The 22672-nt window shown below is 48.1% G+C and overlaps 1 protein-coding gene across 1 annotated transcript in view; it reads left to right on the top strand.

The window, feature by feature from the left end:
• The window catches only part of HDAC4 (histone deacetylase 4), a 151677-nt gene that overhangs the window by 38419 nt on the left and 90586 nt on the right, over window positions 1–22672 (top strand). Inside the window, exon 2 of the mRNA XM_031064399.1 lies at window positions 7846–7917. Within this exon, the coding sequence (XP_030920259.1) occupies window positions 7846–7917 (72 nt within the window). The remainder of the gene's footprint in view (window positions 1–7845; window positions 7918–22672) is intronic.

Here is a 22672-nt window from a genome sequence, read left to right as displayed (position 1 = left end):
CTTGCTTCATTTTTTTATCAGCAATCAGTTGTGAAAAACCTGCTGGAACATTTGGATCAGAGGGGCGTTCTGTCTGTGGGTTTGTGGCTCTCCAGTGGGGATCTGTGTGCTCTGAATAGTGGGTGACTGGGGAGTGGCTGGGTGCCAGCAGCGCCTCTCCCCCTGTGTGCTCAGGGAGTCCTGGGGAGTTGGCTTTTTTTACTGTGCTGAAGTTCACAGGACCTGTCTCAGCAGATTAAACACCTCACTTTGATAGTGCTGATCTCCTGGAGAAACATTTAACTGGCAGGGTGGGATCCTGCCTTCATCCTGCTCGCCTCCCAAGAAGGATGGAAAATTTTATCCGCTTTTGTTAAAAGGCTGCATTACAAGTTAAAACCAAAAGATCCCAGCCCCACACAGGGAGCAGGAGCATTTTGCAGAATGGCTCTGGAAAGAGCCTGTTGGTTGAACATAATATTCCAGAGTGAAGTTAAATGCTTGGACCATGCTAATTTCTTGAGGACAGTCACCTTTTCAGATGGATTGCACCCTGCAGATGGTGGCAGATTGTGCCCTCCTCCACTCCTGCCAGGAGCGTGTGCTCACTGACAGAATCAAAGCAGCAAAAGGATGAAGCTCTCCAGAAGAGTTGATGAATCTCTTGCCTTTAAAATTGAAGTGCTTTGTGCCAGGGAAAATATCTATGAATATATTTATAGTCATGAACAGCGGAGTCTGGGCTCCTTCGTTGCAAGTGGGAAAATTGCTGTTCCACCAAGTCTGTGAAAGTGGAATCTACTTTTAGATGCTTTGAAATGGGAGTCTGTTTTTTTTTTTTTTTTATCCGGGTTTTAAAAATATCTGAAGTCCAAATTTTAGAAATCTGTACATAATTGACATGAAGATGATATATACAATCTAAGCTGGCAGGTGTTATGGAATCACAGGATGCAGTGGGGTGTGGGTGGGAAGGGACCTTAAAGCTCATCCAGTGCCACCCCCTGCCATGGGCAGGGACACCTTCCACTAGCCCGAGTTGTTCCAAGCCCCAGTGTCCAGCCTGGCCTTGGGCACTGCCAGGGATCCAGGGGCAGCCACAGCTGCTCTGGGCAGTACCAGGGCCTGCCCACCCTGCCAGGGAACAATTCCTCATTCCCAATATCCCATCCATCCCTGCCCTCTGGCAGTGGGAGCCATTCCCTGTGTCCTGTCCCTCCATGTCTTGTCCCCAGTCCCTCTCCAGCTCTCCTGGAGCCCTTCAGGTGCTCTGAGCTCTCCCTGGAGCCTTCTCTTCCTCAGCTCTCCAGCCTGGCTTTGGAGCAGAGGGGCTCCAGCCCTTGTGATAAGGAAATTATGTCAGGAACAGGTAGATGGGGATGCTTTTCCTGCTGCCTGGTGTGATCCTGGTGGCTTTCTATGGGACAAGGCTGGGATAAGGGGGATGTGATGTCCCTGCAGAACAGCACCTTGCCTGGCACTGATGTGACACCAGGACACGGTGGGTCCTGCAGATGCCACCTGGAGTCTCGCAGTGCCCCGGGGATCCCTGAGCTGTGTGTTGGGCAGGGGGAGCTGTCACCGTGCTCAGGAGAGAGCCTGAAATAGAGCGGGCTCTGGCACACAGCCCCATCCGTGCCTGGGAATGGCACCGGGGGCGGTGCCTGCCCGGGAAACCAGAGCTGGGGCTGGGGCTGGCCCGGCAGAGCAGGCAGGGCTGGAGCAGAACATCCAGGGCTGGAGCAGAGCAGGCAGGGCTGGAGCAGAATATCCAGGGCTGGAGTGCAGCTCTGTCCCTCGGGAATGGTCAGGACGCTCCGCTGTCCCCGCAGCGCTGCCGGACGCCGTGTGCCAGGTGCGTGGGGGCATTCCCTGGGTTCCCCTTCCCTCCTGAGCCATCCTCGGTGCCCAAGGGGCCACAGGTGATCTCTGGGTGTTGTTACCTTTAGGGGTGTGGAAGAAAAAGGTAGGATTTTTCGGATTTGTGTTTGGTTGAGTCCTGTTCATCCTCTCCCAGGGCTGCTGAGAGGATAGGCAGGATAGTTAGGAGTGTAGGGTTTAATGAGGGCGAGGTTATGTAGAGTTGTGTGGTTGGAGGGAGTTTTATGGCAGTGGATAGGAGGAGGCTAATTTTACCTGGCTTTCCCTAGTTGCTTCCTATGGGCCAAATGAGCTGATTTCGAAACCAGCTACAGTAAAATGGAATGAAAATCAGCATTAAATATATGGGTTTTTTTTTTCTCTTGCAAGAAAAAACAGGCATAAAAAATGTTGCATACATTCTCTTCCTTTATGGTGTTTTGTTTTTCCTTCTCTGCATTCTTTGTTGGGGGGCAGTGGGAAGGGTGGCTGGAGGGGGTTCTGGCTTTCCTTGCCCAAAGGGAAGGGAAGCAAATCTCCTGGAATGGGCAGCTCCTCCTTCTTGCTGTAATGATGCCAGGGAGCCTTAACCTCTTTGATGGGTTACTCCGAGCCTCTGCTCGCTTGCATTTGCATGTAACGGATTATTTTATTCCCCTGGATTTCCAAAGTGACACATCTCCTCAGCTTTGTGAGGATGAAGTCATCGGAGTCTGCTGAGGAGGCTGAAGATTGTCATGTTTAGGAGGAGTTGCTTTATCCTCCCACTGCAAAGAATTAAGGAAAATAATGGCATAGGAAGTGGAACACAATGCTTCCAGGGTTTAGCATTTGAGAAGTGCTGTCTTGTCATTTGGATATCAGTCTGTCAACGCCTTGAGGACCACAGCTTCCTGTTTAAACCCTTCTTAGGTATTTTGGCTGCTAGGATAACTTCCTAGTAATAAATTAAATGTTGCTTTTTGTGTTAACAGCTGCTGAGCATTAGAGTCCCAGGAGGGTTTGGGTTGGAAGGGACCTTCAAGACCATGACCAGGGTGCCACTCACTGGATCAGGTTGCTCAGAGCTCCATCCAGCCTGGCCTTGAACTTTTTTATTTTTCCTTTTATGCTTTTACGTTGATGCTAACCAAACTGTGACCTGCTGGATTTATCTTTGCAAGGTCCAGGGTAAGAGAGCAGTACCAAGCTCTTGTAAATGTTGTGCCTGGGTATCTTCAGGTTCTTGTGAGGTATTTGTGTGCATTCGAATGGAGAAGAAAGCTTGAACCCCATCCTGGTTCTCTCTAGCTGGGTGCTGGGGTGGGCTCCTGGCTTTGGTGGAACCCCCCACTGACATTGGGGCTCTGGAATGTCTCTGGAGCAGTCAGGATTGTCAAGGGCATGGGGGGGGGTTTGCTATTCCACATTGTGCCAGCCTCTTCCAGAAGTGAGGAAGCCACCAGCCTGACCTACTTCCACTGCATGCAAAGCAAGGAGTCAGAATGAAGGCAAATTAAATATATATATATACACCAGAGCATCCTGGTAATGGTGATGCTTGATGTCACCCCTGGCAAGGCAAGGTGGCTCACTTCAGTAATAACCCTAATAATTGAAGAATTACCCCATATGGACAGGATTGGATTAACTTCCATCTGAATGGGTGTTTTGATAACTCACACAGATCCATCCCTTTTTCACTTGTCTCCCCTCCCCCTGTCCCCCGTTCTGCCCCTGTGTGGCTGCAGTGTTTTTGATTTCACCATCCACCTTTAAAGCAGGAGTAAACAGTGCTTAAAGCCTGGCTTTGCTGTTTGGAGTTCCAGGGGCTGGGTTTTTACAGCGCTCGCAGTCGGTTCCAGCTGAAGCCATAATTGGTATTTCGGCCTGAGAGCTGCTGTAAATCTCCGAGAAGGGAAGAGAAGGATGCTCTCATTTTGTTAGGCTGCCTCTCTTTCGGATGCAGAGTGCATCTTCCAGCTCTCTGGGCTAATTAAAATGCCATTACAGTACATGTGGTGCTACAATACAGTCTAGGGAGACTTCCAAAAATAGATCCTTGAGTGCAGACAAATTAGAGAGGAAATATGCACTGAGCATTTTCTCATAGGTTTAAAGAGAAATAATCCATTTGCTGGCCTAATTGCTTTCTTGTAAATGTTGAAAGATTATTTTCCCCCCCACTCTGTAAATTTCGAGTGAGCAGACAAATAAATAACGCATCCGTGATAATTAGCGTTCTCATTACTAATATTGTAACTTGTCACACACGCTTGATATGCAAGTCAGGATGTTCCAGTGGCCTGTGCTGAACGGTCAGGGGTGGAGATTTTGTATTCCTCAGGCAGCCTGTTTTAGCTGCCTGGTATCCCAAAGCTCCAAGGGCAGTGCATGATCTGGTTTTTAAATTCAGCCAAACGCTCGAGCCGAGCCACCCACGGACCCTCCCCAGATCCTGCCAGGAAGTGAGGCAGAGAAATCCTGTTTGCACATGGTCCTTCCCCCCAGCCCAGCTCGGGTACAAAATGCAGGGTGCTTTTTATAGCCTGCTGTGCTGTGGGTGCTGAGAGCAGGGGGAAAGCAACCCCACGTTCCTGTGCCTGGGGGAGATGCATGGAATTGCTGTGGGCTGACACGTGTAACGGAGACAGCACAGAGCTGCTGGGCACTGCCAGGAGCTCCTGCCTGCTGCAGCCTGGGCCTCTCTGCCAGCAGCCTGATGGAAAGGGACGAGGCTTCTGCTGGCTTGGAGAATCCCAGAATGATTTGGGGCCTCAAAGCTCACCCTGTTCCACCCCCTGCCATTGTCCCAGGTGGCTCAAAGCCCCATCCAGCCTGGTCTTGGGCACTGCCAGGGATGCAGGGGCAGCCACAGCTGCTCTGGGCACCCTGTGCCAGGGCCCCAGCACCCTCTGAGTAAATTGCCTGCTTGCTCAGAAGCCCCTGTTGCTGTTGTGCAGTGAGGTGCTGTCCAGAATATTTATGAGCAAAGGAGACAGAAGTTGGTCGAGTGGTCTCAAACTCACAGAAAACTGCTCATCCCGAGAAAAATCTCTGGGCCACTCTATTGTCTTCCCTCCAGGCTGATGCTGGCAAAGCTAAGTTCTGCAGTCCCTCTGTCTCATTTTAAAAAAATCTTCCCTCAGAGGTTTCCCCTTGGTTGCCCACATTTCATCTTCAGGTGTTGAAGCTAAAGCTGTGGCCACCGAGGCTGCCGTGCCCCTGGTGCCACATCCAGGGGGGAACTGGGATCCTCTGCATCCTCACTGAATGCAGAGTGCTTGGTTTTGGAAAACCCTTTGCCTTTTCCTTCTCCTGCCCTTGCTTGGCCAGGTGTTTCCCTTTTGTAGTTGTACTTTCTTCTATCATTATTACAGTGGGCAGGTTTTACTCTTTTGTCACTGCATCTCCCATCCTTTTTTATTTTTTAGTTTTAATTCTGCATTTCAAGCTCCGAAGGGACAGATCTGAGTCAGTAATGCTGATTTTCTCTACCTCTTGCTCCTGCCTTTCTCCCTGTCTCTCCTAAAGTTTTACTTCTACACCTCTGTAGAACTTCTCCTCCACTCTGGGTGTCCTTTAAAGATAATTTTTAGTTGCTCATTGCTATGCTCTAGGAATTCAGGTAGGCCAGGGTGATTTGCATCAGGTTGAAAGATCTGAATAAATGGAAAACTATTTAAATAACCTCTTCGTTCCCAGTTCTGCCCTGCATTTTTAAGCTCATCAGAGTTAATGAGAGTCAGGCTGCTTGCAGTTTTCTTTAAGACCTCATTGAATGTTTCAGCCTTCCATTTCTCTTCATTTCTTGTCTTTTTTAAGTGAAGAAATTGTATTTCCCTCTCCTCATCTGGTTTGGTTTTGCCCTGGATGGATTTGATGATTTCAGAGGTCTTTTCCAATCTTGACAATTCTCTGGTTCTGCTGCTTCATCTTTTCTGAGGGTTTTTATCTGTCATGTTTCTGGTTTATTCTGCACTGAACTTATAAATATTTTGCCTTTGTTTTGCTATTTTCAGCTTCTTTAAAACCTGCAAACTCAGCTACTCCCAAACCTGTCCTGGCTATATTTTCTGAATAACTTAAACAACTCTTTAGAACAGATTTAGATAAAAACCAAAGTGTTCGAGTTTCCATCAATGAATTATGGCTTCATCTTGTTAATTAATGACTAGAAATGCCCATCTGGAAACGAAGCTACACAAAATGTTCCCTGACTCGAGCCATGAATCAGCCAGGCTGGTGTCTGCTTCCCTCCAGGCTCCACGGACAGAGCACTTTGTGGCAGAGTTTTGGGGAAATCATCAGACTGATTCACAGAGAACCAAGTGGAGAGGCTGTTTCCTTGCCAAATCTGTTTAGTGGCTCAGGACTGATTTGGCCAGCAGAGCTGGGGATATTTTGTAGCTTGTCTGGGCTGTCTCAGTACTCAAACCAGGGTTTATGGCTTGTGAGGAGACTCAAACCCTGGCTGCAAGTGCTCCAGCAGCTCCACATCCTTGTGCTGAGCGAGGACTCCAGAGATTTAGAGCTTTATTTTTTGGTTTTTTTAATTTTATTTTATTTTATGGAGCTTTATTTGCACAGCAAAGACAGAACCTTGGTCTTGGACAGCTTGGTTTTCCTTCAAGTGTTTCAGGTGTCTGTGCTTTAAAAGATGTTCCTGGATGTTCTGCTGTGATTAATCTAATCCTCATTTTGAAACAAAGATTGCAAAGCATTGGTTTGTGGGTATGGGTTTTTTTTTTTTTTTAATGAGTGGAAAAATTAATGTACTTTATTTCTTACAATTTTAAACAAGTCTCAAAAATCCCCCAGATTGACCTGGATTTGTTTCACAGAGCACCTGGCCGCTGCTACAGGGCTCTGTTTGATCCATGGGTTCTTCTCCTAGGAAGGAACACCTTTATCTGAAGCTGCCCAGCAGACAAGCTGAGAATACTCTGCTCCCCAGGAAAACTGGGAATTTCCTGGGCTGTGCTCTCCACTGACTCTGGAGTGCCTGATTATATTTTAAATAGTGATGTTTTGCTCTTCCCCTTCTGTCTGGGTATGGTCACTGGAGGTGAACCCGGACAAGACATGGAGAAGTCCCCAGCTGTGCTTTCTCTCTGGAAAAACAGAGAAAGCAGGGAGAAGAAAACAAATATTAACATTTTTGTAACACTGTCCTCTGCCTCAGAGAGATGGGGTGGCTTCTTTGATGTCTCCAGACAGGGTTTGGCTTGATCCTATCAGAGCTGCAGCACAGAAAGGGGTTGGAGGGGAAAAGTGAGACAGACTGGCAAAGGTGGAACAAATAGGTTTGAGATAAATTTTCTGTATCCCAGGGTTCGTAATTACACTGAAAACATAATTTAGCATTTTTTGCTTCGGCTTTTCTGGGAGGGGAATGGGTGACTAGAAACTCAGGTGTGGCAGTCTCCAACACTGGTTGTTCTGTTTAACTCTACCTGGATGCAAGATACAATCTTGGAAATATTTTAAATAGGGAACTGCTTCAGCAAGATGGATTTGTGCATCTCATTTACAAAGTATGTTTTTAATGCCTTTCTGAAATCTAAACTTATGCAAAATGGGGCTTGTTATGCATGTCTCTGCATTTTAATCTCCTGCAGTGATTTGTCAGTTTTCCTTAACATCTCCCCGGCATATTCCAGCCATTCCTCAACTTTGCTCCGTGGGGCTGCGTGTCTGTCTTAGCTCAGCTCCCCAGCAAGGAAGGAGTTGCAGTTTTCTCTGCTAAGGTCTGGGAGCTGACATTTCCTCAGCCTGGGATCAGCACCACTTGTGGACTTAAAGACCAGGAAGCCCTGAGTGTAATTTGGGATAGAGTCTTCTTTACTTTCTGCTTTAGCAGTCCTGGGAATGTTCTCATTTCCATTGATTTGTGCTCCTTGTGTTTCTGCTCTGCATCGATAATTGGTTGCTGATTTTTTTTTTTCCTGCTTGGAATGGCTAAAAATAGCTCAGCTACCCAAAGTGTTGATGTGATTTTATTTTCTTTTTCCCTCCTCTTTCCAGATGGGCTTTCTGGCAGAGACCAGCCAGTGGAGCTGTTGAATCCACCTCGAGTGAACCACATGCCCAGCTCTGGTAAGGAAAAAACCTCCTATTGAACCTCATTCCAGTTCTGGGGGGTGCAGGAAAAGGCTCTGCAGCTCTGCCTTGTGAGTAGGAGAGCAGAATGCAAATGCAGAGTGCTGGAGCAGAGTCTGTTAGGACTTGCACACCTCTGCTTTCCCAGGCTGGGAGAGTGGGGTTTGGGAATGGAGCACAGCAGCCCTGGGAGTCTTGCAGGGGAGCCCAGCCTGGTGGGAGATGCTTGGTTTGCCTTAGAAGGGAGAGGAGAACAAAGCAGCATCTGGAGGAGTCCCTCCCCAGCCCAGAAGGAGCTTTTGGAGCTGCTGCTCTCATTAGGGAGAAGGAGCAGGGAGCCAAGGCCGGGCTGATCAAAGTGTGTCACGCTGGGCTCTGGGCTCTTTGCTGTTCTGCCTCTCCTAATGATCCTGCCACGGCCTCTCCTGGGGCTTGTCCTCCTGCTCCTCATCCTGCCTGCTCCTTGCCCAGCTGGGAGAGCTCTTAGAGCTCAGGGCTGCAGCTCTACAAGTGATGGAAACCAAAGTTCTGCTCCCAGTACGTGGAATTCTGGGGGAAACAATCTGCTGCTGGCTTTTATGTTTCTCCATTTTCTCTCCCTGGTACAAGCAGATATTTTTACCAGGGGTGATAGGATATAGCAAACATTATCTCTTCTTGCAGGGAGCAGCTCAGATCTTCCAAACCCCCAACTTTCCCTTCTCTGTTGCCTTCCAAAATGCCCTCAGGCCCTTTTCTATTAAGGATGAGATCCTGCAGAAGATCTGAGCACTTCTGGTAATGCCAGTTGGAAAGATGTAAACGAAGTTTATTCAAAACAACTTTGGTACACTGGGAGGGGGAGAACAAAAGTGGGCTGTGACCTAACCTAGATTTTTGTGGACTTGAATGCCTGTTTGGAGAAGGAAACCTTCAAGGAGGTAGAGTTGTTGCACTGGGGGGAAGAAAGGAAGAGATGACTGTTTACCAGGCACGGGCGTTTGGCTTTGGATGCTGAGAAATCCCTGTCCCCTCTGTGTGCTCCCAAACGTGTCTGTCAGGTAAGGGAGGCTCTATTTTCCTAACCCTCAGAGGGATTCTCATTTTAAAGCCACTGTGCTAGCACAGGTCAACTTACAGGTTTTACTGTGCACCTCATGGTGAGCCAGGCTGGCTTTTGTGGCTCTGTGGGTCATGCATTGTGAAGGGGATGGGTTTGAACCTTCCATCCCTTTATTTTGGGGTTGATTTTGTTTGCTGGTTAAGTTTAATGTTTCCTTCGGAGGTATTTCAGGCCAAAGGCTGGTGCTGGTTGAGAGCTTGGGGAACTTGATGGGAGAGTCTGCTCTGGCTGCCTTTCCCCAGGTGAAATGAGGCTGTTTGATGGAGCCAGGCAGGATTTAGGGCGTTCTTGCTGTTTGGACTCCATTTTGAGTATTTTTAATAACTCACCTCTGTGCTCTTGGGAGAACAACGAGGCAGAGATCCCTGGGGAGCTGTGCTGGTGTGAACTGGGTGGGATGAGAGATGGGCAGCGCCTCTTTGGCAAATGGTTCTCCCAGTAACTGAGCTGTGGGAATGGAATTCAGGCTGGGAGAGCTGGAGGTGCTCACCTGGAGAGGAGAAGGCTCCAGGGAGAGCTCAGAGCACCTAAAGGGGCTCCAGGAGAGCTGGAGAGGGACTGGGGACAAGGGATGGAGGGACAGGACACAGGGAATGGCTCCCACTGCCAGAGGGCAGGGATGGATGGGAGATTGGGAATGAGGAATTCCCAGAGCAGCTGTGGCTGCCCCAGGATCCCTGGCAGTGCCCAAGGCCAGGCTGGATGGGGCTTGGAGCAGCCTGGGACAGTGGAAGGTGTCCCTGCCATGGCAGGGATGGAATGGGATGAGCTTGAAGATCCCACTGAACCCATTCTGGGATTGCCATATCTGGCTTTTCTCATTCTTGTCTTCAGGAGTTTGCTGCAGATCTTTCTGGGTGAAGAAAGGAGAAGCAGCACCAAGCATTGCCCTGGAAAAGCAAGTTGTGTGTGGGATTGTCGGGTGATGTTCCAAGGCTCAGGCATGACTGAAATAATGGTGTTAAAAACAGCATAAGGGAAAAAAAATGGCTTGATTGTGTCTTGGGATGTTTTGTTTAAAACATTCTCCTGCCCTGGTCAGGGTAAGGTTGAATAAACTTGAGTGGTGGATGAGCTTTTATGCTGCATTTCTATTTCAGATAAAATCACTGCGGTGTGCTTGTAGGAAACCAAAATGTTTTTCTCTTCACCACGAACCAAGAGAAGGAGAGGTTTGACCCTTGTTAGTTGTTTTTTCTCTGATGTGAAATGGTGAGAAAGTTCTAAAAATCCTCCCTGAAATGCAGGGCATTTCAACTCCAAACCAAGAAATATTTACAGCAATTTTGTGAAATGGTTTTTAGGAGTGAATTTGCTTGAATAGAACTGAGTTCAGTCATCAGCAGTGAAAATTATTTCTATCTTCTTTTCTGTATAAATGAAGGATTAACTGGAGGAAGGGAAACATTTTCCCTTTTCACAGACATATCACCTGTAATTGGTGCTCTGAATTTCTGAGGTGCTCACAGAGGTACAAGGAGACCAAGCTCCCCCAGCCCACCCCCTGCTCTGGAGTGCACATATCATCCTTGGAGAGCTCTGCCTGCTCTGCCTCGGGCTCCTGAGGATCACTGAGCCTTTGGCCCGGGGCAGGAAAAGGAATAAATTAACTTTATTGAGCAACCTTGCTTCCCTTAATTCTTTTTTTTTTTCTTTTTTTTAATAATCAGAGCCTGGTGAGGCCCTGGTCCAGATTTCCTAGGGAAGCTGTGACAGCCCCTGGATCCCTGGAAATGTCCAAGGCCAGGCTGGACAGAGCTGAGAGCACCCTGGGATAGTGGAAGGTGTCCCTGCCTTTGGAGAGGAGCTGGAAAGGGATGAGGTCCCTTCCAACACAGAGCATTAAGTGGGAGATTTCATCTCCCTGCTGCTTTTTCTCCCTGCTAGATGTAGTTATCCACTGCCACTTCCACAGTCATTCACAAAAATAATAATGTTGATGTATGTAGGCATAAATGGTTTGCACGAGCCTCTGGACTAATATTGTGCCTTGGTTTTGCAGGCAGAGATCAATCTCTGTCTGTGAGGGAATAATGTGAGGTTTTGTCGTGCCCCAGAAGTAGCTACCCCTCAGAAAGGCTTTTCCTTTAGTCTTAAAAATATCCTGATATATAATATGGATCTGTACAAGAAGCCCAGCATGGGGGAGAAACCCATCCAAACCCCCCAAATTCTCATCAAAAGTGAGTTCTGGGAAAAATCGTTTTGATGTTACAATGTTCACTGAGCAGATTCAGCCCTGGTTATGGAAAAGCTGCAGCTCCTATGGTGGGACAGTTTGGCCACCATTTAGATGCTCTGGTGCAAGATAAGATTCCCAGAGAAGCTGTGGCTGCCCCTGGACCCCTGGAAGTGTCCAAGGCCAGGCTTGGAGCAGCCTGGGACACTCCCCTGGGGCAGTGGGAGGTGTCCCTGCCCATGGCAAGGGATGGGTTTGAGTCCCTTCCCAGCCAGACCATTCCATGATTCCAAGATAGCAGAGAAACTGCAGCTTAAAGCCTTGAGAGTTAACATCAGCTTAAGGTTGTATTTCCTGCAGTAGTTATGACTTATTAATATTTGTCTTTAATTTCCAGCCCTGAGCTAAATGGCCAAACCATGGCCTGTGCAGTGACAATCAAAGGAGTGTTTCACCTGCTGGAGGAAAGCTCCAGAGCCATTCCCCAGCAAGGAGAGCCCTGGCAGCCCCTCAGCCAGCTCCCCCATTTCCACAGAGGATTTGCTGAATTGTTGTGCTGCTATGAGAAGCCCTTTGCAGTCAGTAAATTTGGGGTTATTTCTGCAGGAGGGGGGAGGGAAGTGCCACATCTAGAGCAGAGGAGCAGGGAAGTTCAAGCTTCAGAACCTCTTTTCTGGACTAATGCTGTCCCCAGACTCATGTTCTGTTGGTCATGGGATAATTTAATGTCCTTCTAACTCTGCTTTAGCACTCTGTGCATGTGCAGGGCTGTATGGAAGAGGGATGAGTTTCTTGGCCACCCCTGTCTCAGCTTCAGCATCCATGTTTTGTATGGAAGAGGGATGAGTTTCTTGGCACCTCTGTCTCAGCATCCATGTTCCACATGGAATTAAACCCCTCCTCTAGCCAAGCTGGGAATCAGAGAATCACAGACTTGTTTGGGTTGGAAAGCACCTTAAAACCCATCTTGTCCCATGGGCAAGGACACCTTCCTCTATCCCAGGTTGCTCCTAGCCCTGTCCAACCTGGCCTTGGGAGCTTCCAGGGATGGGCAGTCCTGAACTGCCCTGATGCTTGGAGCCCAGAATGTGAATATCCTGATCCCTGTGGGTTGGGAAGAACAGGAGCCCACAGCTCCTCAACTCTGCTTTGTTGTCTTTTGTCTCAGAAAACGTATTTATCTGTCGTGATTTATCTGTCTCCTTTCTTACCCATGAGGAAATGGTTATCAATTGGAAGAGCTGGCATGAATTATAAATGATGATCCCTCTTTTAACAGCTGAAAGCAGCACTTAAATGTGAAGCTCTTGAATGCAGCGCTGGTTTCCTGGATGAAAGGCAGGAAAGTTTGCTCTGCTGCAAGCCCCAACTTGCTGGTTTTTCTTTCTTCTGCCCTCACCTTGCTTGGTTCATTAATTCGCAGCCATCAGCTCTGGAATTCACTGGATTCCCTTAGTCCTGACTCTTCTCCAAGTGTTATTTTAAAAAATAAGAATTCTTACCAATTCCCTACCCACAGGAAAGGTTGTTTTTTGCTTTTGATTTATATGAAAGCAGGTGATGAAGGGAAGAGCCTTTGAATGCTGGAACTTTGTGAAGAAAGCTTAGGGAAGGAGGAGAGATGGCAGGACAGGAGCAGGCGTGGAAGGGCTCCCTTGAATGGTTATCCAGGAATTTGTTCCCATTGCCTCTGGCTTTGCTAAAAATAACAGTACTGTGTGGTGAATGAAAAGTGATAAATGTTTCATGGAAATAGATCATGGATTGAGGCCTTCCTTGGGGAAAAAATTCCATGTGCCTCAGAGGGGATCTCGGAGGCTGTGTCTTGTCTGCTGTGTGTTGTCACAGACATTTTTTATGAAAATCCTTTCCTTAGGATTTTTTCCTCCTGAGAAGCTGTGAGGCCTCAGGAACAAACAATGTAAATAATGTTTATCTGCTGCTGTGGAATGCAACAGGTGGATCTGTGATTGGTCTCATGTGGTTGTTTCTAATTAATGGCCAATCACAGTCAGCTGGCTCGGACTCTGTCCCAGACACAAACCTTTGTTTTCATTCCTTTCTATTCTTAGCTAGCCTTCTGAGATGAAACCTTTTCTTCTATTCTTTTAGTATAGTTTTAATATAACATATATTATAAAATAATAAATGAAGCCTCCTGAAACATGGAGTCAGATCCTCGTCTCTTCCCTCAGCCTGAGACCCCTGTGAACACCATCACACTGTGTGTTTGCAGCCTGGGTGCTTTACCTGGGTTTGCAGCCTCAGAGAGGTAATTGGGGTGAAATCTCTGTTGTTTTGCTTTGATTTCATTCCAAGTCCCTTCACTTTTTGGAGGTAAGGCTCATCCTGGGCCTGCAGTGGAGCTGTGCTCAGTTCCTCTTTTCCATCAGCTTCCCCGCACAGATGGTGCCAGCGCTGGCTGCAGGATAAGAATGGAGGATGGACGGCCCTGTTATTCCCAGGGGCTGGGTTTCCTTTTGCTGCCTGCCCTTTTCATGGCTGTGCCCTGCACTGCAGAGCTCCCCAGGGAGCTTTCTGCCAAAATTAACTGGGCTAGTTTATTGCTGGAGGGGAAAGAGCAGCCACCTGCGCTCCCAGGATTTTAGGAATTCCTCTTCTGGCATGACACGCGTTTATCACGATCCTGGAGGCTCTTCCCCAGTGTATATTGATTTTCAGGGCTATATTTGGCTCTGTTTTTTCTTCAGGCAGTGGAGGGAATATCAGGTGAATGTTTTGTGCAGCGATGCCTAAAATACAGCAGCAGTCTCCAGATACTTCCCTGGGGAATTGCTGATGGTTCATTAAAGAGACCTTTCCTTGTTGCCCAGGGAAGCTGTGGATTCTCCATCCCTGGAAGTGTCCAAGGCCAGCTTGGAGGGGGCTTGGAGCAGCCTGGGACAGTGGAGGTGTCCCTGCCATGGCAGGGGGTGGAATGGGATGGGCTTTAAGGTCCCTTCCAACCCAAACCATTCCATGGTTCTGTGATTAAATATCTCCTCCTTTGGCTTAACTAATATCTTGTGATCTAAACCACTTAATCATCACTACTTTTCCATCTGTTTCTCATTCAAGGAATTGTGTCATATCAGATGATTCATTCATATTTGATTAGAGATTTCATTATAAGCTGGCCTGAAGTTTTTTTATGATCTAATGAAAGGCTTTGGAATCACTGATTTGGAACTGCATTTGTAATATGCAGAATAAATCTACTGCACGTTTTCATGATACTTTTCCTGGGTACTTTTTAAAGCTCTGACAGTTCTTGCCAGTGAATTGTGTACATTGAATTTTTGAAAAAAGTTTCTGATGAAATGCAATGATCTTTTCCATTGGAGAGGAGAACTCCCAAGTTACTATAGGACTTCTCCAAGTTGCACTGAATGACAGTGAAATTTAGGTCAAAACTTGCCTGTTTTGATCCATTTATAATCCTGCTTGTAGACAGTCACACTCTAATGATGTTAATGAAGCTCTTGAAGACCCTGAGTTGTCCTGCTTAAGTGACATAAGGGAAGCTTTTTATTTTCACTGAGGACAGTCACCTATCACCTGTGTGCACATTGTTCCTCAGATTAAGTAAAATGCTATAATTTTTTTTCAATTTTTTTTTCAAAAAACAGAGGAAATGGTTGCAATAATGTATTTTTAGAAATATGGACGGGGCAGAGTTGGAGTTGTTTACCAGGGGAGTGCTGGGACTGGGACGACACGGATCTGGCCAGGCAGAAGTGGGGGTTTGTGTGTCCCTCCCTTTCTGAGGGCAGAGGGGATTTCTGTTTGTTCCCTGCGGGCAGGAGGGGCTGGGAGGAGCCCTGGGCTCAGCAGCAGCTTTGGGAAGGTGTTTGTGACGCCCCGAGGGGCAAAGGGAGGGCAGCCAGCTCCTGCCCGTGCCCAGCCATGCTGGCAGCTGCTGCGCCCGTCACTTAGGGGCACCTGCCTTGGGCTGGCATTGGGGTGCATCACAGGGGTTTGGCTGAGCTGAGCAGCAGGGGTCTGCTGGTAAAACTGGGCTAGAGGGTGCCAGGAGCTCCCTTCACACACTGTGCTGCACACTGAGTGGATCCTGCGGCACTCAGCAGTCACAGCAGCACAGTGAGTGGATCCTGCAGCACTCAGCAGTCACAGCAGCACACTGAGTAGATCCTGCAGCACTCAGCAGCACACCGAGTGGATCCTCAGCAGTCACAGCATCCCAGGAGCGTTTGGCTTGGCAGGGATCCCAAAGCTCATCCCATCCCACCCCTGCCATGGCAGGGACACCTTCCTCTATCCCAGGCCGCTCCAAGCCCCAAAGTCCATCCCTTGGGCGCTTGCAGGGATGCAGGGGCAGACAGAGCTTCTTGGGAATTCCATCCCAGTCCTCTCCACCCTCGCAGGGAAGATTTTCTCCCCAGTATCCCATCCATCCCTGCCCCTCTTTCTGCTTAATGGCTTTGTAGTGGGATCAGGGTGTTGGGAGCAGCTCCCAGCTCTGTCCCTGGAGCTCAGCCAGGCCATGGTGTCCAGGCTGCCCCTCCAGTGGAACTGTGTGTGTGTGAGTGCATTTAGCCTCACAAATCATGTTCTGGGCCTCAAAGGCAGCTCAGATGTTCCAGAGGGAACGGCTCCTTGTCTCCCTGTCCTGCCTTTGGTAGTCTGTGGGGTCTGAAAAGCTGCCAGCTTTTCCTGCTGGGAAACACCAGGCCTGACCTTCAACCAAATGTTGTGCTGGCAAAGTACAACTGGAATATTATTGAAAAAAATACCCCTAGCCACACCCTACCGTGTTTGGAGGTATCAAACTTTTTTACAGATGGAAAAAATAAAATTCCTTTCACGTTCCATGTAAATCCCTGATACAGGGATTTGTATATGCTTCTATATGTACATATATGTGTATATATTTGTATTATGCTTGTATAATCCCTGTCCCAGGGATTTATCATGTCTTGAATTAGTGCTAAACACAACTCAGATCCCTCTCCCCCATCCCTGTAACAAAATCTCTAAAGCCTTACGAGTTCAAAGCCCATTGGCTTAGGAGATAACACTGTGGAAAAGGCAGAAGGAAAGGCTGGTACTAAAAAATAAGTTAATAGATTTAAAATAAAAAAAATCCCTTTTGGGACCTTGAGGACTTTACCTTGATGACCCCACACTGGCATGGAGTAGTCCTTAAACTTGCAGAGAAGGAAATTCTAGAATTCTCCAGAGTTTCCTTTCCAGGATGGCAGGGAAAGGTTTGACTTCTGTTTGGGCTCTGGACACATGACCTGGCCGTGTCCCGAGGCTGATCAGGGACAGGAGTGACACAAGGAAGGTGCTGGCTGTGTTGACACGAGTATCAGGTGTCCTGGGTGAGCAGCCAGGAAACTTCATCTGGTTCCCTGTGCAGCGTGCCCGTGGGGAGCTGCTCCACCTCTGTCCGTGCTGCAGGGCATTGGGGAGCCACCAGGAACACTCCTCTTCCTCTTGGTTTGGGAACATGCTGCAGTAAAACAGCTGGGAATTAGTTTCTCCATGCAGGAAAAGCCAATTCTTTATTCACCAAGCTGATATTTATAGGAAATTTCAGAAGGCACTGTGCTAGACCTAACTGGCTAACAATACACTGACACTCAGTTTAGTGGTCTGTAAATGGCCAGGGAGTTTGTCTGTCAAATCTCTGTGTTTTTTGTTAATTCACATATTTTGTTCACTGATTCCCATAGGACACATTTCTTGTTTGTTACAGGTGCAAATGGTTCTCTTACCAGTTGTGCTAACTGCTTTCGTTCTTAGGATTTTTCACGTTGAAGTCACAAGCTAACTGCTAGCTTAGCTGGAGTAACAGGGCCTAAACCATATTTTATAAGGCCTTTCTTTTATATCTCTGCCTGTATGCAACAGGAACACGTGCATTAATGCACTCTGAAGGGGATTTCAGTCATTCAAGACCCCATTCCCCCCTCCCTTTCCCAAATACTCACAGGTGCCAGCTTTTCACTGTCAGGGTCAATAATGTGGGGTTTGTTCACATGCCAAACCCCCCATATTTGTTGGATAATCTCTGTTTTCTCTTTAGTTCCAGCAGAAATTGTGTTCCTGGGCACAGAGGGGGAGCTTTGGAGTGGTGCTGCTGTTTGCTGGGTTGGAAAAGGCTCCTTGCAGCAGAGAAGTGGAAAATGCAGTCACTTGGCAGCTTGTCTCTGTACATCACCAAGCCCCACCAAGTTCCTGCAGCTTGTAAATACTCATATACTCAAATATTCATGGGCTTTTGCCAAAAGGCTTAACAGTGTATGCTTTTCCACGTTGTCTGTATGCTTCTCCTTTGTGTTTTAGTTTCATTATTTCTTCAGTGTTATTTGGAAATCGTTTGGGCTTCAATGCAGAGATTTGGCTGCGTGTTCTAACAAAGTTCCTGCTGCTGGTCAGGGTGCTGGTGCAGGAGCTACACCACACTTCTCTTCCACAAGAGAAAAATGACTTTTTAAGTGAGGTGCATGAGGTGACAGACAAATGAAAATTACAGGTGGTTTAAAAATCCCCATAATATTAAGACAAATTCTAGTCCTTTCAAAGCAGCTTTAGCTAGGGTTTGAGACAGTCCTGGAGCATGGTGGATATGAGGTTTTTGTGCAGTTTAGAATGCACTTTGCTCTTTATCCCACAAAAGACGTTCTTGCACAGGATGTGAATTTCAGCTTCTGAGGAGCTGTTACAAAATTCAGGGTGCTATTTACGCCTTGGAATTAAATATTATGCTGGTTTCTACCCAAATGCTGCTTTACATCTCAAATCCTGATCTGTGCATCTCTGGCTGGGCATGGCAGGTATTGAGGACAGGTTTCCTTTCCAAGCCAAACCATTCCATGATTCTTTGCAGCGCATCACTCCAGGATCTCCTTTACCTGTCAACAAATCCAGACTCCTTGGGCAGAGCAGTCTGAAGGAGTGCAGCATTTTACAGGAAGCTGAACTTGTTTATTCTTTAAGCCATGCAAACCAGATCTCGGCAGAAATGCTAATTTTGAGAGGCTGATCTCCACGAGCAGCAGATATTTAGTCTTACACGCGCCAGATGGGTTTGCTGCTGGCATCACTTGTGAGATTATGGTCAAAACAAGGACAAATCCGTTATAGAATTCCAAGACCTGACTGAATAATTTTGTGTTTGCCTTCCCAAGGATCAGCACAGTTGTCACAGTGCTTTACTTCGTCGCTGTCAGTGTGGTAAAGCTCCTTCAGGCATCTGAGATGGGCTGGCAGTGGGAGGAGAGGCAGGGAAGGATCTCTCCCACCTCAGCTTTCATTTACCAAAAAGCTTTTTATATTTTTTATTTTTTATTAAGATCATTGTAGAATATTTCCAAACTTTTGGGCCTGCAGGAAAGCTGGAGAGGGACTTTTTACAAGGACACTGGGTGACAGGACAAGGGGGAATGGCTTCCCACTGACCACCCCCAAGATTTTGCTGGCCCTTTTCCCATTCTCCAGGAGAATTCTGTATTTCCACTGGGATGATGCAAAACCAAGCTGCTGCTGGTTCCGACGTCTCCCAGTTTGTGTGCAGCACTGAGGATTTCAGAAACAACACTTCCCTTGAGCAGAAATCAAGGCAGATGGTAAAACCGAGTGACCTACAAAACATAACAAGTTTTCTCACCAGAAATGTACAGTACAAACAAATGTACTGTCACCTAAAAATACCGAGATGGCATTTCTGACAGAGTGATGATCGTACGGGGAAGTCAAAGTTTGGGTAAGGTCAGGAATGAATTTTGCATCCTCTGAAAACACGCTGGTGATCAAAGTGACTGAAATGTGCTTCAGCCTCTTGTTTCTTCCTCCTTGGGACTCGGTTTGCTTGGGTTTGTCTGGTTCTGTTGGACCTGTAAAACAAGGTATTGTCTGAAACTGCCTCTGCTGATGTGTCCTGTGGCCAGCAGCACTGCTCTGGACAGCCTGTGGTATTTTCCTCTGAAAATTGCCCCAGCTTCCTGTCTGTTGGTGTCTCATGGATCCATCCTCACACAGGACAGAATCATGGAACCACTAAAACTGGAAAACACCTTCTGAGTCCCCCTGCTCCCCCAGCACTGCCACCACTCAATCCTGTCCCCAGGTGCCACATCCACACGGCTTCTGAACACTGCCAGGGCTGGTGGCTCCACCACTGCCCTGGGCAGCCCATTCCAAAGCCTGGCCACCATTTCAGGGAAGAAAGTTCTCCTGATTCCTGCCCTGGCCCAGCCTGAGGCCGTTCCCTCTGCTCCTGTCCCTGTTCCCTGGAGCAGACCCCAACCCCCCCGGCTGTCCCCTCCTGTCAGGAGCTGTGCAGAGCCACAGGGGCCCCCCTGAGCCTCCTTTGCTCCAGGCTGAGCCCCTTCCCAGCTCCCTCAGCCTCTCCTGGGGCTCCATCCCCTTCCCAGCTCTGTTCCCTGCCCTGGACACGCTCCAACCCCTCAGTGTCCAGCTCCTGCAGCTTTGACAGCTCCCTCATTTCTCAGGCATCACTTCTGGACCCCGAGCACCTTGTGCAGGGATAGTGAGGTCCTTAGGAAATCTCCAGGGCTGGGATCCGTGGCCAGGAGCTGGGGCTGTCTCACGGTCCCCGCCAAGGCAGGGCTCTGCAGTTCAAGGCTGCTGCCCTTGGAGAAGCAAACTTGAGGCAAGTCATCTGTGAAGTGGAAACACGGGCATGGAAACAGGAGGAATCAGGGGAGGATCAGGCTGTGGTGATTGAAGGCAGCTTTATTTTGGGCTGGGAGCACTGATGCAGGATTGAACACGCTTGGAGTTTGGCTCCTTATCTCCCTTGTTGAGAGGGGTGGTCTGACACAGGCGTGTGCAGGAATCCGTCTCTTTGCAAGACCTTTCCATATGCAAAAAAATGGTAATAGTGGCATTTTGGAAATGCTGTTCCCTGTGTTGGCTCCTTGGGTTGATCAGCTGGGAAGGCAGAGGGGCTTTCAAAGGCATCCTGTCCTGTGGGCTTCTGGAACTTTGGGAGATGCATAGCCTGGGGTTCACATAGAAAATATGGATACAGCAACCTGGGCTGGTGCAAGGTGTCCCCTGCCCATGGGACAAGCCCCATCCAGCCTTGGACACTTCCAGGGATGGGGCAGCTGCTCTGGGCAGTGTTTTCACTCATGGTGTTCTGTTCTATGAATGTTTCAGCTGGTCTGGCTTTCCCTGGAAGAGTGACTTGTTTCTGTAGTCTTTTGGAGGAATGGGCTCCTAAACCTGAGGGATGACCCTGCAGAGTGCAGAGCTTCATTAAAGTGCCCTGAAAGTCAAATACAGTTAATGCAAGGTGTGGTTTGCTCAGTGGAGAAGGGATTAGCTGTGTATCAAGCAGAAGTTTTAGCTACAGAAGGTTCTGGCAGTGATTATCTGTACTCTTTGGAGCTTCTTTACACAGTGTTTTGGCCAGGAGTGCTGAAGTGAACCTGGATGTCCCATTTCCATCATTTATTGCTAATACCCAGGGTGTGTAGTACTTCAGGCAGGCAGCAGATAAGCCATTGCCATCTCTCTCTCACTCAATCAGTTTAACCTCCTTAGACTTGCTTTTAAAAGCCTTCCCCTTCAGCCTGCCTCCTGCCTGGATGTCCTTTTCATCTCTTTCTCCAACTTCCCAAGTGCCTTTTGTCCGTGGTGTCCTCCTAAGCCTCGTCAGCTGAATCCCTGAACCCTCTTCAGCTCCTTCCCCGAGTCTTTTATCTTCTCCCAGTGCTCTGAAAAGTGACTCACTGTTATTTTGGGGACGTATAGGAGCTCCGTCCTTATATAGATACTTTATGTCTCTCACCTTCGGGCTTCTCACAGCATCCTGTTTCTTTTTGTGGAAGGATCAGGCTGCAGTCGACTCCTTGGCAGGGAAGTTTGGTGCCTGAACGGAGCTGGAGCAGAGTTGTAGCCTCCCACTGAAAGAGGCAGCCAGTATTGAATTTGCCAGAATCCCTAAACCCTGTATTAGGTCCAAGTTTCGCAGCTGAAGATCCATTTTTAAGCAAGATAATCCAGAATTTCTCAGAATTTCTGAGGGAGGACTCGCTCCCCTCTTGCTGGGGGCTGTAGTAGATGCAGTGTAGGTGTGTTGTGGTTTGGGAAGCTGCTCACCATGCTCAGCAGGAGACCACCCAGCTCAGAGCTTCTCATAAAAGAAGTGAGGTTTGAGTCTAGAAGCTCCTGGGGACAAAATTAAGCTGTTCTCTGTGTTCATTCAAGATGGGGGTGTTTGTTCCTTAGGAAGGCAAGTTTAAAATGAGTTGAAAAACAACATTTAGAGAATCCCAGAATCACAGAATGGTTTGGGTTGGAAGGAACCTCAAAGCTCATCCAGTGCCACTCCACTTCCACTGTCCCAGGCTGCTCCAAGCCCCATCCAACCTGGCTTTGGGCACTGCCGAGGGATCCAGGGGCAGCCACAGCTGCTCTGGGCACCTGTGCCAGGGCCTCACTGCCCCCAGCCAGGAATTTCATCCAGCCCTGCCCTCTGGCACTGGGAGCCATTCCCTGTGTCCTGTCCCTCCATGCCTTGTCCCCAGTCCCTCTCCAGCTCTGGAAGGGGCTCTGCGCTCTCCCTGGAGCCTTCTCCTCTCCAAATGAGCACTCCCAGCTCTCCCAGCCTGGCTCCATCCTTTGGCACCCTCTGGGCTTGTTCCAGCAGCTTCACATCCTTCTTATGCTGGGGGTTCCAGAGCTGGAGGCAGCTCTGCAGGTGGGCTCTCAGCAGAGCAGGGCAGAGATGGAGAATCCCAGTGAGATTCCTTGTGAGAAATATCCAAAACTCTTCACAACCATACCTGGGTTTAACCTGGTGTGTTGTTGTGTTAAAACTCATCTTCAGGCTTGGGGGGGAAAAAAGGAAAATGTCTGTTTTTCAAGAGAAATCTTAGCCCAGGTGTGTGCATCCAGGTAGGGCAAGCCCTGCCTGTTCTGCCAGAATAAAAAGTGTTTTAGTGCCATTTCCCTGTGCTGTCCAGGGGTTTGAAGGGGTTGAGGTTACTTGAATTTCTCTACTCTCTTAAAAGGCTATTTTTTTTTTTGGTATTTTAATGTGGATTTTCATTGTATTGAATGGACAACAACTGGCATCCTGGTCCTAATGCAGCTGGTACCTGAGTATATCCAGATATATCAATATATCCATTATTTGGAAGTAAAGCCCTTCCAGAGGGGGCTACAGGAAGCTGTGGGCTTCTTGCACATTTGGATGGGCTTCTCTTCCACCATGGTCTGGATTTCTACTTCAAACTACAGCCTTTGAGCTATCTGTGAGTTTTCAAAAGCTGTGGAACAGCATTCCTATTGCAATTTGCTGTTTAGCTACTCCTTTTGCTGCTTTATTTTTGTCATGATGGAGGAGATGGCGTTGCACATTTTGGGGCTTGTTGGACAGCTGGGAGTCCCTTGGCTGGTGACACAAATGAACTCACTCTCCTGCTAGTAAGAACCATTTATTTGCTGTTTGAAATACAATGGGACAGGAA

The sequence above is a fragment of the Geospiza fortis genome, unplaced genomic scaffold (genome assembly GCF_000277835.1).
Source record: "Geospiza fortis unplaced genomic scaffold, GeoFor_1.0 scaffold46, whole genome shotgun sequence".
NCBI classification, from domain to species: domain Eukaryota; kingdom Metazoa; phylum Chordata; class Aves; order Passeriformes; family Thraupidae; genus Geospiza; species Geospiza fortis.
This window is presented reverse-complemented; position numbering and strand designations above follow the sequence as displayed.